Genomic DNA, 11,344 nt, shown 5'->3' with positions numbered 1-11,344 from the left:
TTAGCGTAACTGTAACAGATTTTAATCGGAAAAACAAATTGAAAAAAAAAAATATATATATATATATATTATCCAATTCCGAGGGGTTCTGTGAATGGATGTAAGGAAACTCATAGGGTTTTGTACCTTTCAGCAAGGTTAAGAACACTGATTTAGAAAAAACCCACACAACGAGGTGACTGAGTTGCCCATTAAAAGATGTTATGTTATATACAGTGTCAGTGGGGCAAATAAGTATTTAGTCAACCACTAACTGTGCAAGTTCTCCCACTTGAAAATATTAGAGAGGCCTGTAATTGTCAACATGAGTAAACCTCAACCATGAGAGACAGAATGTGGAAAAAAAAAAAAACTGAAAATCACGTTTGATTTTTAAAGAATTTATTTGCAAATCGTGGTGGAAAATAAGTATTTGGTCAATACCAAAAGTTAATCTCAACACTTTGTTATGTACCCTTTCTTCGCAATAACAGAGGCCAAACGTTTTCTGTAACTCTTCATAAGCTTTTCACACACTGTTGCTGATATTTTGGACCTTTTCTCCATGCAGATTTCCTCTAGAGCAGTGATGTTTCGGGGCTGTCGTTGGGTAACACGGACTTTCAACTCCCTCCTCACCCCGTGGTGTCAAAATGATAACAAGAACGGTGAGCAAAAATCCCAGAACCACACGGGGGGACCTAGTGAATGACCTCCAGAGAGCTGGGACCACAGTAACAAAGGCTACAGTAACACAATGCGCAGCCAGGGACTCAAATCGTACACTGCCAGACATGTCCCCCTGCTGAAGAAAGTATACGTCAAGGCCCGTCTTCGGTTCGCTAGAGAGCATTTGGATGATCCAGAAGAGGACTGGGAGAATGTGTTATGGTCAGATGAAACCAAAATAGAACTTTTTGGTAGAAACACAGATTCTCGTGCTTTGAGGAAAAAGAATACTGAATTGCACCATACCCACTGTGAAGCATGGGGGGGGGGGGGGAAACATCATGCTTTGGGGCTGTTTTTCTGCAAAGGGACCAGGACGACTGATCTGTGTAAAGGAAAGAATGAATGTGGCCATGTATGGAGAGATTTTGAGTAAAAATTTTATTCCATCAGCAAGGGCATTGAAGATGAGACGTGGCTGGGTCTTTCAGCATGACAATGATCCCAAACACACAGCCAGGGCAACAAAGGAGTGGCTTCGTAAGAAGCATTTCAAGGTCCTGGAGTGGCCTAGCCAGTGTCCAGATCTCAACCCCGTAGAAAATCTGTGGAGGGAGTTGAAAGTCCGTGTTGCCCAACGACAGCCCCAAAACATCACTGCTCTAGAGGAAATCTGCATGTAGGAATGGGCCAAAATACCAGCAACAGTGTGTGAAAAGCTTATGAAGAGTTACAGAAAACGTTTGGCCTCCGTTATTGCCAACAAAGGGTACATAACAAAGTATTGAGATGAACTTTTGGTATTGACCAAATATTTATTTTCCACCATGATTTGCAAATAAATTCTTTAAAAATCAAACAATGTGATTTTCTGTTTTTTTCCACATTCTGTCTCTCATGGTTGAGGTTTACCCATGTTGACAACTACAGGCCTCTCTAATATTTTCAAGTGGGAGAACTTGCACAATTAGTGGTTGACAAAATACTTATTTGCCCCACTGTATGTCATGTTTTCCAAATTATTCGTAGCTGCTACAGGTATGGGTGCAGAGCCGCAAAACAGGCATGAGAGATTGCGAGGGTGGGACAGAAAACAGTTTATTCAGCCACAAAACTGTCAGCCAGGTGTCAGTGCTTCGGAGGCCATCAGGGGTCCGTCGAGCGGCAAGTGTACAAGGCGTGGGCAAAGGTAAAGCAAGAGTTCGATGATCAGATATGCAAGGTCAATAGTCAAAACGCAAGTACTGCACTAACAAACTGTCAGGCGACATGGTGGCGCTCCAGCTAGTTTAAATAGGCAGGTGATGAGACCAGCTATAAACGATATTTTACTGCCACAAACATACACGGTCACCGTCAAAAACATGGATTGGTCATGTGCATCATTTCAAAAGGACAACTTTGGCTGTACGACAATACAGAATATAGTTTAGCCAAACAACAGTAATTTTATTTCCGGAAACATAGGTGGTGTAAGATCATCTCATACTCTGCAATGCACTTTGGTTCTCTGGCTTCCCCTGCTGTAAGAAGTCAAGTGGTGCAACTTAGCATGGGCGTAGGTTTGGTAAATGGTAAATGGTAAATGGTGTTATACTTATATAGCGCTTTTCCACCTCAATGTTGGTAGGGAAAATATAACAGCACAACCTGCATGTACACTTTTTGCTGGGTGGGTGACATTAATATGACCAAACAGATTGGGTGAACGGCGGTCAGGGCTACATTTCTCACCAATAAGAACCTAATAATTGATAGGCTAAATGCTTGATTCAAAATAAATCTGTAATGATATATATTAACTTTCACACTGCAGATTTACAGTATAACATAATTTTTCTTAAATCTAGTTGAAATATTTTATTCATCTTGTTTTGAGTTTTAAAGGCTAGTTAACAGATGAGTGTGTCAGATTCTTCCACCTAGAAGTAAATAATACCATTTCTTCTTATTAAGCCCAAAAATCTAAAAATCGGTCATTTTTCACCTAAATAAAATAAAAAAAGATTTCAAATAATGTTTTGAACAATATCTATTCTTGACATACAAGTTTTTTAAAGATTAAATATAGAAGCTTTTTGCTTAAAATTATTCTGTTAAGCTTATTTTCAGCTAGGTATTTTTCTAGTTTCAAGAAATCTGAGTAAAATTTACTTGAAACACTGGCAGATAATTTCACTTATTTCTAGCAGATTTATACTGAAAACAAGGGAATTTAACTTTTCTTTTTTTCAGTTTCAAGGAGATGGGTTTTTGCAGTGCATATGCAGAGTTCACTATATTTTATCAGTTTAATTAACATTAACATAGTAGAATACACATACAGGAGGACTCTTTTGTTGAAGCAGTTTCCTACTAAAGCTTTCACATTACTTACAGTGGCTGCTGGCCGAAAAAACAACAACAACTTCTAAAATCCCTCTTCTTCGAAGCGGGCGGAGGAGGCGGCATGTCGACATGTAAGGTAATTTTTCAATGTGAGAGTGTGCGTGGGTGTTGGGGGGGTCAAGTCAGCAGCCAATCAAATGTGCGTTTGAGGAAAAAAACATGGACGGGCTCAATCAGCAATTGAAAAAGGGGTAAATGTAAGTCTGAAAATAATGAAAATGATTCACTGAATTGGTGGTGTCAGTTTTATAGTTACAACATATGGGAAGAGATTCTAAATGACTTATATAACTGAACAAATTATATAATGCAAATTAGGTTGCTTAAAAGTTGGTGGGGACAATTTCAGCATCCTGAAAAGTTGGTAGAGTTTTGTCCCTACCGTCCCTATGCAAACCTACGCCCTTGGGTGCAAGTCAGACAATTGGAGAGAGAGAAAGAAACTGTTCCTAAGTGCAGTAATTTTGAAAAACACATAAGCAGACAGCTGAATGCATCACACATTAAAAGACAAGATAATGCTTGCTTGCTTGCTTGCTTGCTTGCTTCCTTGCTTGCTTGCTTCCTTCCTTCCTTCCTTCCTTCCTTCCTTCCTTCCTTCCTTTCTTTCTTTCTTTCTTTCTTTCTTTCTTTCTTTCTTTCTTTCTTTCTTTCTTTCTTTCTTTCTTTCTTTCTTTCTTTCTTTCTTTCTTTCTTTCTTTCTTTCTTTCTTTCTTTCTTTCTTTCTTTCTTTCTTTCTTTCTTTCTTTCTTTCTTTCTTTCTTTCTAAAATATAATGCCCTCTCATGTCAAACTTATAAAACATTATACTGGATAGCTGAACATGTAACTACATTTTTCTGTGTGCTGTAGGCTGTTGACTGGTGCAATTCACTATTCCACTTTAAAGACCAAGAGTGAGGTAATTTCATAAAATGCCAAATAGGGTCACAATTAAATTAATTAAACATTGTTCAACAAATCAAGCATGAAAAAATAATTCATATGTTGTTTATTTGACAATATTTGACAATACTGAGTAATATTACATTGCAGCCAAAGCAGTAACTCTTTATTTTGTTGTTTCAGTAACATATTGAAAAGTTTTCCTACAGACAAGTTTCCGAGGAACTTCTGATTTACTTCCTTATGTCTGCGAGCAACTTCCATTTTAGAATTTCTCCATTCAAAACAACAGTGGAGCTGGAGTAACATTACTCATCAAAATCCCTTAAAAAAGACAATTTGGAAATACCGCATCCATCTGCCATCATGGGGACAGGGGAGGACAACATGTTCATGAAGGCAGATGTGGAACCAAGCTTGTGCCACCACAAAGACCAGGTGTTTTTGTAGCCATGTTGCCGCTGGTGTTATGGAGGTATGTTCTTCCTATCCCTGCATTTTCATGTCCTTTGCTCAAAAAATACTTAAGCTAAAATTTTGCGCATGAAACATCTTGTTGCCTTTGATATTGTTATTACGATGATAAATGTAATTATGATGGTCTTTAATATTATTTACTACAACTACTGTTATCTGCTGCTAGCCTGTTGCTAATCAGTACGTGTAAATGGCAAAATTATGTCAGCGCTAAATGCAAGTGTTACAAGTTTTTTGTTCATTTGTTTACAGCTGGAAAACATTGTTAGGAAAAGGGAAGACAACTGAAATCGTACGCTGATTGACATATAACGAGACTACGTGCGTTCTACTTTGATGAAGGCTCGACTCCCGGGGGCGGCCGAGTGGCAGTGGCTGGGACAAACGGTGGCTCGCTTCACGGCGGACCGTCAGCTCGATTCGGAGAGCCAACTCCGAGGTTTTTAACTGCAGCAACTTTAAGATACTCTCCTTGAGCTGGAATTACCGAGGACAGCGGGAGAAAGCCTGTCTGAATGCCGCCGGGGGTCTCGTCATGTCGGGTGAAAGTTTGGCTCTCTTAAGCTCTGCTGTCTGATAACACATTCCTTGTCTGCTCAACGTTCGTTAATATTTTTCTAATCATTTTATAAATTGTGATTTATTGACCTATTTTGCACATGCACCAAACCTTTTAAATAAAACAAGAAATGGAACCAATTTGTTCAAATGTTTTATTGCAATCAATATCTGCAATAAAAAAAGAATGACACACTATTTTTGTTTAAATGTACATACCTTGTAGTATTTCCTTGTAACAACAAAATCCGTGTCAGCCTCTCTGCATTCGGCAAATGTAATATACAGTATATCACAAAAGTGAGTACACCCCTCGTATTCTGTAGATATTTAAGTATATCTTTTTATAGGACAACCCTGACAAAATGACACCTTGACACAATGAAAAGTAGTTTCTGTGCCGCTTATATAATAGAATTAATTTATTTTCCCCTCAAAATAACTCAAAATATAGCCATTGATATCTAAACCCCTAGCAACAAAAGTGAGTACACCGCATGGGAAGTACGTACATCCCTAAATGTCCAAATTGAGTACTGTTTGTCATTTTCCCTCCAAAATGTCATGTGACTCGTTACAGGAGTGCTGTCAGCATTGCTGCAGAGATTGAAGAGGTGGGGGGTCAGCCTGTTAGTGGTCAGACCATACGCCGCACTCTACATCAAATTGGTGTACATGGCTGTCACCCCAGGAGGAAGCTTCTTCTGAAGACAGTCCACAAGAAAGCCCGCAAACAGTTTCCTGAAGACATGTCAAAAAAGCACATGGATTACTGGAACCATGTCCTATGGTCTGATGAGACGAAGATTAATTTGTTTGGTTCTGATGGTCTCCAACATGTGTGGCGGCGACCAGGTGAGGAGTACAAAGGCAATGTGTCATGCCCACAGTCAAAATGACAAGCAGTACTCAATTTGGACATTTAGGGATGTACGTAGTTCCCATGCGGTGTACTCACTTTTGTTGCTCGGGGTTTAGATAGCAATGGCTATATTTTGAGTTATTTTGAGGGGAAAATAAATTCTATTATATGAGCTGCACGCAGACTACTTTTCATTGTGTCAAAGTGTCATTTTGTTAGTGTTGTCCCATGAAAAGATATACTTAAATATCTGCAGAAATGCGAGGGGTGTACTGCCTTTTGTGATACACTGTAATTTGTAATTTCACCTCATTTTGGTCACTCAAGTGGCCACCGTTTCGTTCTACACATCACATCAAAACAGGCTGACAGGTTGTTATAATTTTGTCCACGTATGATCAACGAAGTTATAAGAACATTTATACAATCTCATCTACGTCGTGCAGAATCCATTTTTGAATATTCCGTAAGTTTCTCTGCTTTAATTTTGCAGTTTTAACTTAGTCAACACACTGCTCACTTCAATCGTAATTCATGTTGTTTTTTTCTAAACCGGAAGTTCGGAGCAGACATCTTTCAAGATGGCGCAGCCCATGTTTCGCTCAGGAAACGTCTCTATAGATTCCTCCATTCTGACAATGAAATGCTCAAAAATCCGTTGTCATATTTTTCACCTGTGGCATCTTCGCAGTCACTGGAAAGTCATGTGCTGCAACACTAACTGCCCTTGGTTTATCCTTACAATGCATTTATAAGATCCAATACATCAAACGGACAGTTGGAGGAAACAAATTCCAGAAAAGATATGGAAATTCCAGGTATAAGGATGAGGTTATTAAAATCTCTTGGTTATCTAGTAATGGAGGAATTGGGGAGTAGCTTAAACATTTTTGGAGGCTTCAGTTCTCTGTCTGCTACAAAGGCCTTAAGATGACTTCTTTCCTGTAGGAGAAGTGGGTGAGTTTGACATCGTGGAGCATCCTTTCCCTGCACAGCAGTAGTCGGTAAAGAGACAAGGTGAATTTAGCCAGAACTAATGTGCAGAAGATCTCCACCAGCAGAAGAGTGCTGTACATGAGAGCCTGGGATTTGCAATGCCTATATTTTGTGTCATCAGAAGAAAGTACTGAAATGGGTGACTTCTCGAGTCGTGGCTGTACAGGGCAGGTGAAAACGACTGGGGTGGTCCGTTTCGGCAGAGATGTCATCTTCAGAGTAGTTGTAGGCTGGGTCGTCTCATGGGTGGTGGGTTTATTTGTTGTGATTGTTGCTTCTATATTTATGGTTGAAATTTTGCTAGTGGTGCTAGGTGACGTGGTTATTATAGTTGCTGCTGGAGATGTAATAGTAGAGGTAGCTGTTGATGTTAAGATCATTGTGGGTAAAGCTGTTGGTGTAGTTATTTGGGGAGTCGGTGTGAAAGTGGTACTTGGTGAGGCAGTAGTTAAAATTGTTGTGGGTGTGGTTGCTGCCAGTGTGACCATAAGTGCAGCTGTTGTTGTTAAAATTGTTGTGGGCGAAGCAGTTGTCATTGTGGCTGTTGGTGTGGTCGGCATCATCGTGGTGGTGGGTATGGTTGTTGTTAAAATAGCTGTCATTGTGGTGGTTACTTGTGCACTTGTTGTAACCATTGATGTTGTTGGGGTGGTCTCTGGTGTTGTTTGCTGTGTCGTCTTTATGTCAGTAGTTGTTTCTACAGGAGTAACTGTAGTAGAAGCGGTCGTGGCTGAAGGTGTTGTAGATGTAAAGGTGGTTGACCACGTAGTGCTTGCCATTGTTGTTGTGAGGGTGGTGGTTAGTCCTAACGTTGTGGGGGTAGTTGTATGTAATATGGTGGTTGTGAATGGAATAGTAGGACATATAAGTTGCTCCTCTTCCAATGACTTGATCTCCTGTCCTTTAAGATCATCTGGATACCAACAGACTACTGGTTTACGGAGGGTCTTAGAGTTTGCCTTCATCCAGCGATGGAGATGTATAAGTTTACAATCACATTTCCAGGGATTGTCATTCAGATAAACTTTAGTTAGATGTGTTAAAGACTTAAAAATATTCTGAGGCAGTGTCTGAAGTTTGTTATTTGACATATCCAGGGTCTTCAACGATGGAAGCTCTTCAAACACATCTGAATCAAGGGAGTCTATCTTGTTGTTAAGAAGATTCAAATCAGTAAGTTTGTTCAGTCCTTCAAAGTAGTCGGGTGACAGAGTAGAAAAGTTATTCTTGGATAGATCTAGCTTGGTCAGACCCTTCAGACGACTGAATATGGCTTTTGGAAGGTCAGACAAATTGTTTTGACGTAGGTTTAAATCCTTCATTTTGGTTAGTTCCCCAAAAAGCACAGGTGGAAGGCTTGATAGTTTGTTCTTGTGCAGGGTTAATATTTTCAGATTAGGGAAGCCAACAAAGAATTCTCCAGGTAAATTTGTCAAAAGATTGTCATCCAATACGATCTTTGTTAGTTTGTCTTTATGGGGAAACTGATTTGCAGATAGTTCTGTTAATTTGTTGCTTGCCAAAGATATTTCTTTTAAATTTGGCAAATTGTGAAAAATGTCCTCTGGGATGGCAGTCAGTAGATTTTCATAAAGCCGCAGTGTGGTCAGTTTGGTTAGTTTAGAGAACCAGGCGGTTTTCACTGCAGTGAGGCGATTTTTAGCCAAATGAAGCATCACAAGGTTTTGGAGGCCATCGAAAGTTTCATCTTCAATAGATGCAATTTCATTTCCATGTAACTGGACCTCTTTTAACTTTTTAAGACCTTCAAACAAACCTCGCTCAAGATTACGGATCTTGTTCAATTTCAGAATAATTACCTCCAGATTGCTGAGGCCTGAAAAGACATCCACTGGCATGGACGTCAGCGGTGTGCTGGAGATTTCAACGAGCTTCATATTAACAAGGCCTTCAAAAGCTCCTGGCTCAATAGTGCTGGTGTTTGTATTTATGAACTCCACTTTTTCCAACTGAGGGTTTTCCACAAATGCTGCTTTAGGGATTGTTTTGATGTGACTGTCCAAAAAGAATACTTCAGTCACACCCGCACTCAGATTACGAGGGATTTCTCTTGTTCCACTAAAGACAATTTGGTTTTCTGAAGGGCAGTCAGTTTCTTTTTCACATGCTTGGTCTTGAGTCCATAAGTAGTCCATCAGTGAAAACAGGAAAAAAAGAATGATGTCTCGTCTCTGCATGTTTTGTTTTTACTACAATAAAAACAGAGACTTTGTAACCCAATTTGCATATCAAAAATTAAATATTCTAAAAGTCAATTGCAAAAATAGACCGCCTACCTGATTGTTTCTTGTTGCAGAATGCAGAAGAGGGTTGCATCAGGCAGAATGTGCAATGCAGTTCTTGTCTATATGTTGATATTAGCAGCGACCCTCCAGGGTGTGGCCAACATGTTCCTGTGACAGGAGATAAGGACAGAAATTGAGTATTTTTTTTCCTCCTCAAACGAATTACGTCACAAGGTTGTGATGTCTCTCCAAAATAATCATTTAAAAAAACATCTCTGGTGTTCCTATTTGTACTGAATGTCTGTAATTTGCACTCAACTGCCTCCAGAAAGGAACAGCATTGCCATATGCATTTCCAGCTATGATTTCACTTGTTTGGATAAATGGATTCCATTGGATTAATGTTTTTGCTTTTAAGATCTAAGCAACAGTTATGTTTCATAATTTAAGGTTGTCTTTAAAAAAAAAAAAAAAGTGGAATGAAAAAAAATTGGATTTAGTGTCCATTTGGTTCTAAATGGATACTGCACTCTGTTTAGAATAGAAGCATGGTGTAATAGGTTGAGTGGTGGCAAGCAAGTCTGACTCACAGTTCCGAGGTTTAAAATTTTGTTCTCACCCGTGCACTTCCTTAATGGAGTTTGTAAATTGTCCCCTTGCTTGGGTGATTTTTTTCCAGCTACTGCAGTTTCCAACCAATTTCGAATTTTGAAAAACACAGTAGCCTGGAATAAACAAATTATAATGGCCTGGATTAGCTCCTTATCAATATTATTATCATTATTATTATTTTATTGTATTTTATTTATATTAATATATTTATTTATCTATTATTATTTGAAAAAACAAAAAACAAAAACAGTCCTGTTCACCTGCTTAGACACGGAGAATGGGAATCTGAATGTCCTTATAGACTGAACAGTTTAATATGCCAAATAGGATTCTGATGTACTCCCATTGTGGTTGTTCATAATGTTTTACTTATTAGGAGAAAGCAGCTGAAAGGAAGGGGTTTGGGGCAGACAGAGAGAAAGGAAGCAGACAAGAGCAAAATAAAAAACCCAACAAAAATACATCATTATACACGGTGCTACCTAAAAACTTGGTGGTGTTGTGGTGTTGTCGTAACCTAGTTCTGTTTACCAGTGGACACCATGTGTTGGGGGCTCGTAACCCCCAGGACGATCAGGACTGGAAAAATGAAATAAATAAATGAATAAACACACAATTAAATATATAATTAAAACTGTCACTAAATGCTTCTATTTCAATATTTATTTATTTATTTCAATATTTATTTCAATATTTATTTATCTATTTCAATTTATATTTATTTCAACTTATATTTATTTATTTCAATTTATATTTATATTTTTTTACTTTTTATTTATTTATTCCAATTTTATATTCATTTATTCAATTTATATCTATTTATTTCAATTTATATTTCCATTTTTATTTATTTATGTATTCCAATTTATATTTATTTTTTTCAACATTTATTTATTTCATTTTTTAATTTATTTCATTCTTGCACTCTTGTTTCCCTGTGTGTTTGCATGAAATAATCTGTCATTGGCTCATCAAACTCGGTGGGCGGGCGTGAACTACGTGGGGTTTGAGTTGAGCGAGTCAAGCTACATGGCTCTGGAGTCAAGATAATGCTCCTTTCAAACATGGCAACGATTGATGAGATTCTGCATCAGCTTTCTCGGGATTTAATAACGGACATGTTAGATAGGAAATTCAGACCCTGAGCACGTGGTTTACAAAACACAGCGGTTTATCGCGAGAGAGAGCTCATGGAAAGAGCACTACATTGACTCCAGAGCCATGTACAGTAGCTAGACTTGTTCAACTAAAACCCCGCCTAGTTCACGCCCATCCACCTAGTTTGATAAAATTATTTCATGCGGCCACACGGTAGCCTGGAACTTCAGACTCACCACTGTTCCAGCTATAGAGTCTGGGACCCAGCTCCTTATTGGCCTCTCCAGCCCAAACGAAATCGTCCGTGCAATCTCGTGCTGCAACTACTAATCGATTAACTCGAGTATTCGATTATAAAAAAAAAAAAAAAAAAAAAAAGATTCGAATTAAATTTTGCTGCTTCGAGTATTCGTTTAATTAAAGTGGGGTTATAATGGTTTATTTTTAAAATGTTTGCATTTAGTTTTATTGATTTGGGTGGATACATGCCCTCTGTTCTGCCTCATTTCACATACCTGAATCCAGCTGCACCCTGTTAAGACCAACATAAGTTGTTGTTTGTGCTAATGTTTTT

General features: G+C 38.5%; 1 protein-coding gene across 1 annotated transcript; it reads right to left on the bottom strand.

The window, feature by feature from the left end:
* Positions 1-4,033: 4,033 nt before the first annotated feature.
* LOC130919116 (carboxypeptidase N subunit 2) lies at positions 4,034-9,229 on the bottom strand. Its single transcript, XM_057841552.1, has 2 exons — positions 9,112-9,229; positions 4,034-9,024 (listed from the first exon to the last, which is right to left on the bottom strand). The coding sequence occupies exon 2, from the start codon at positions 9,010-9,012 to the stop codon at positions 6,733-6,735; it is 2,280 nt and encodes a 759-aa protein (XP_057697535.1). The 5' UTR covers positions 9,013-9,024; positions 9,112-9,229; the 3' UTR covers positions 4,034-6,732.
* Positions 9,230-11,344: the final 2,115 nt, after the last annotated feature.

The sequence above is a fragment of the Corythoichthys intestinalis genome, chromosome 7 (genome assembly GCF_030265065.1).
Source record: "Corythoichthys intestinalis isolate RoL2023-P3 chromosome 7, ASM3026506v1, whole genome shotgun sequence".
Classification (NCBI taxonomy): Eukaryota; Metazoa; Chordata; class Actinopteri; order Syngnathiformes; family Syngnathidae; genus Corythoichthys; species Corythoichthys intestinalis.
This window is presented reverse-complemented; position numbering and strand designations above follow the sequence as displayed.

Excerpts from the sequence above, each read along its gene's own strand:
- LOC130919116 (XM_057841552.1), bottom strand. The coding sequence starts at position 9,012 with ATGCAGAGACGAGACATCATTCTTTTTTTCCTGTTTTCACTGATGGAC.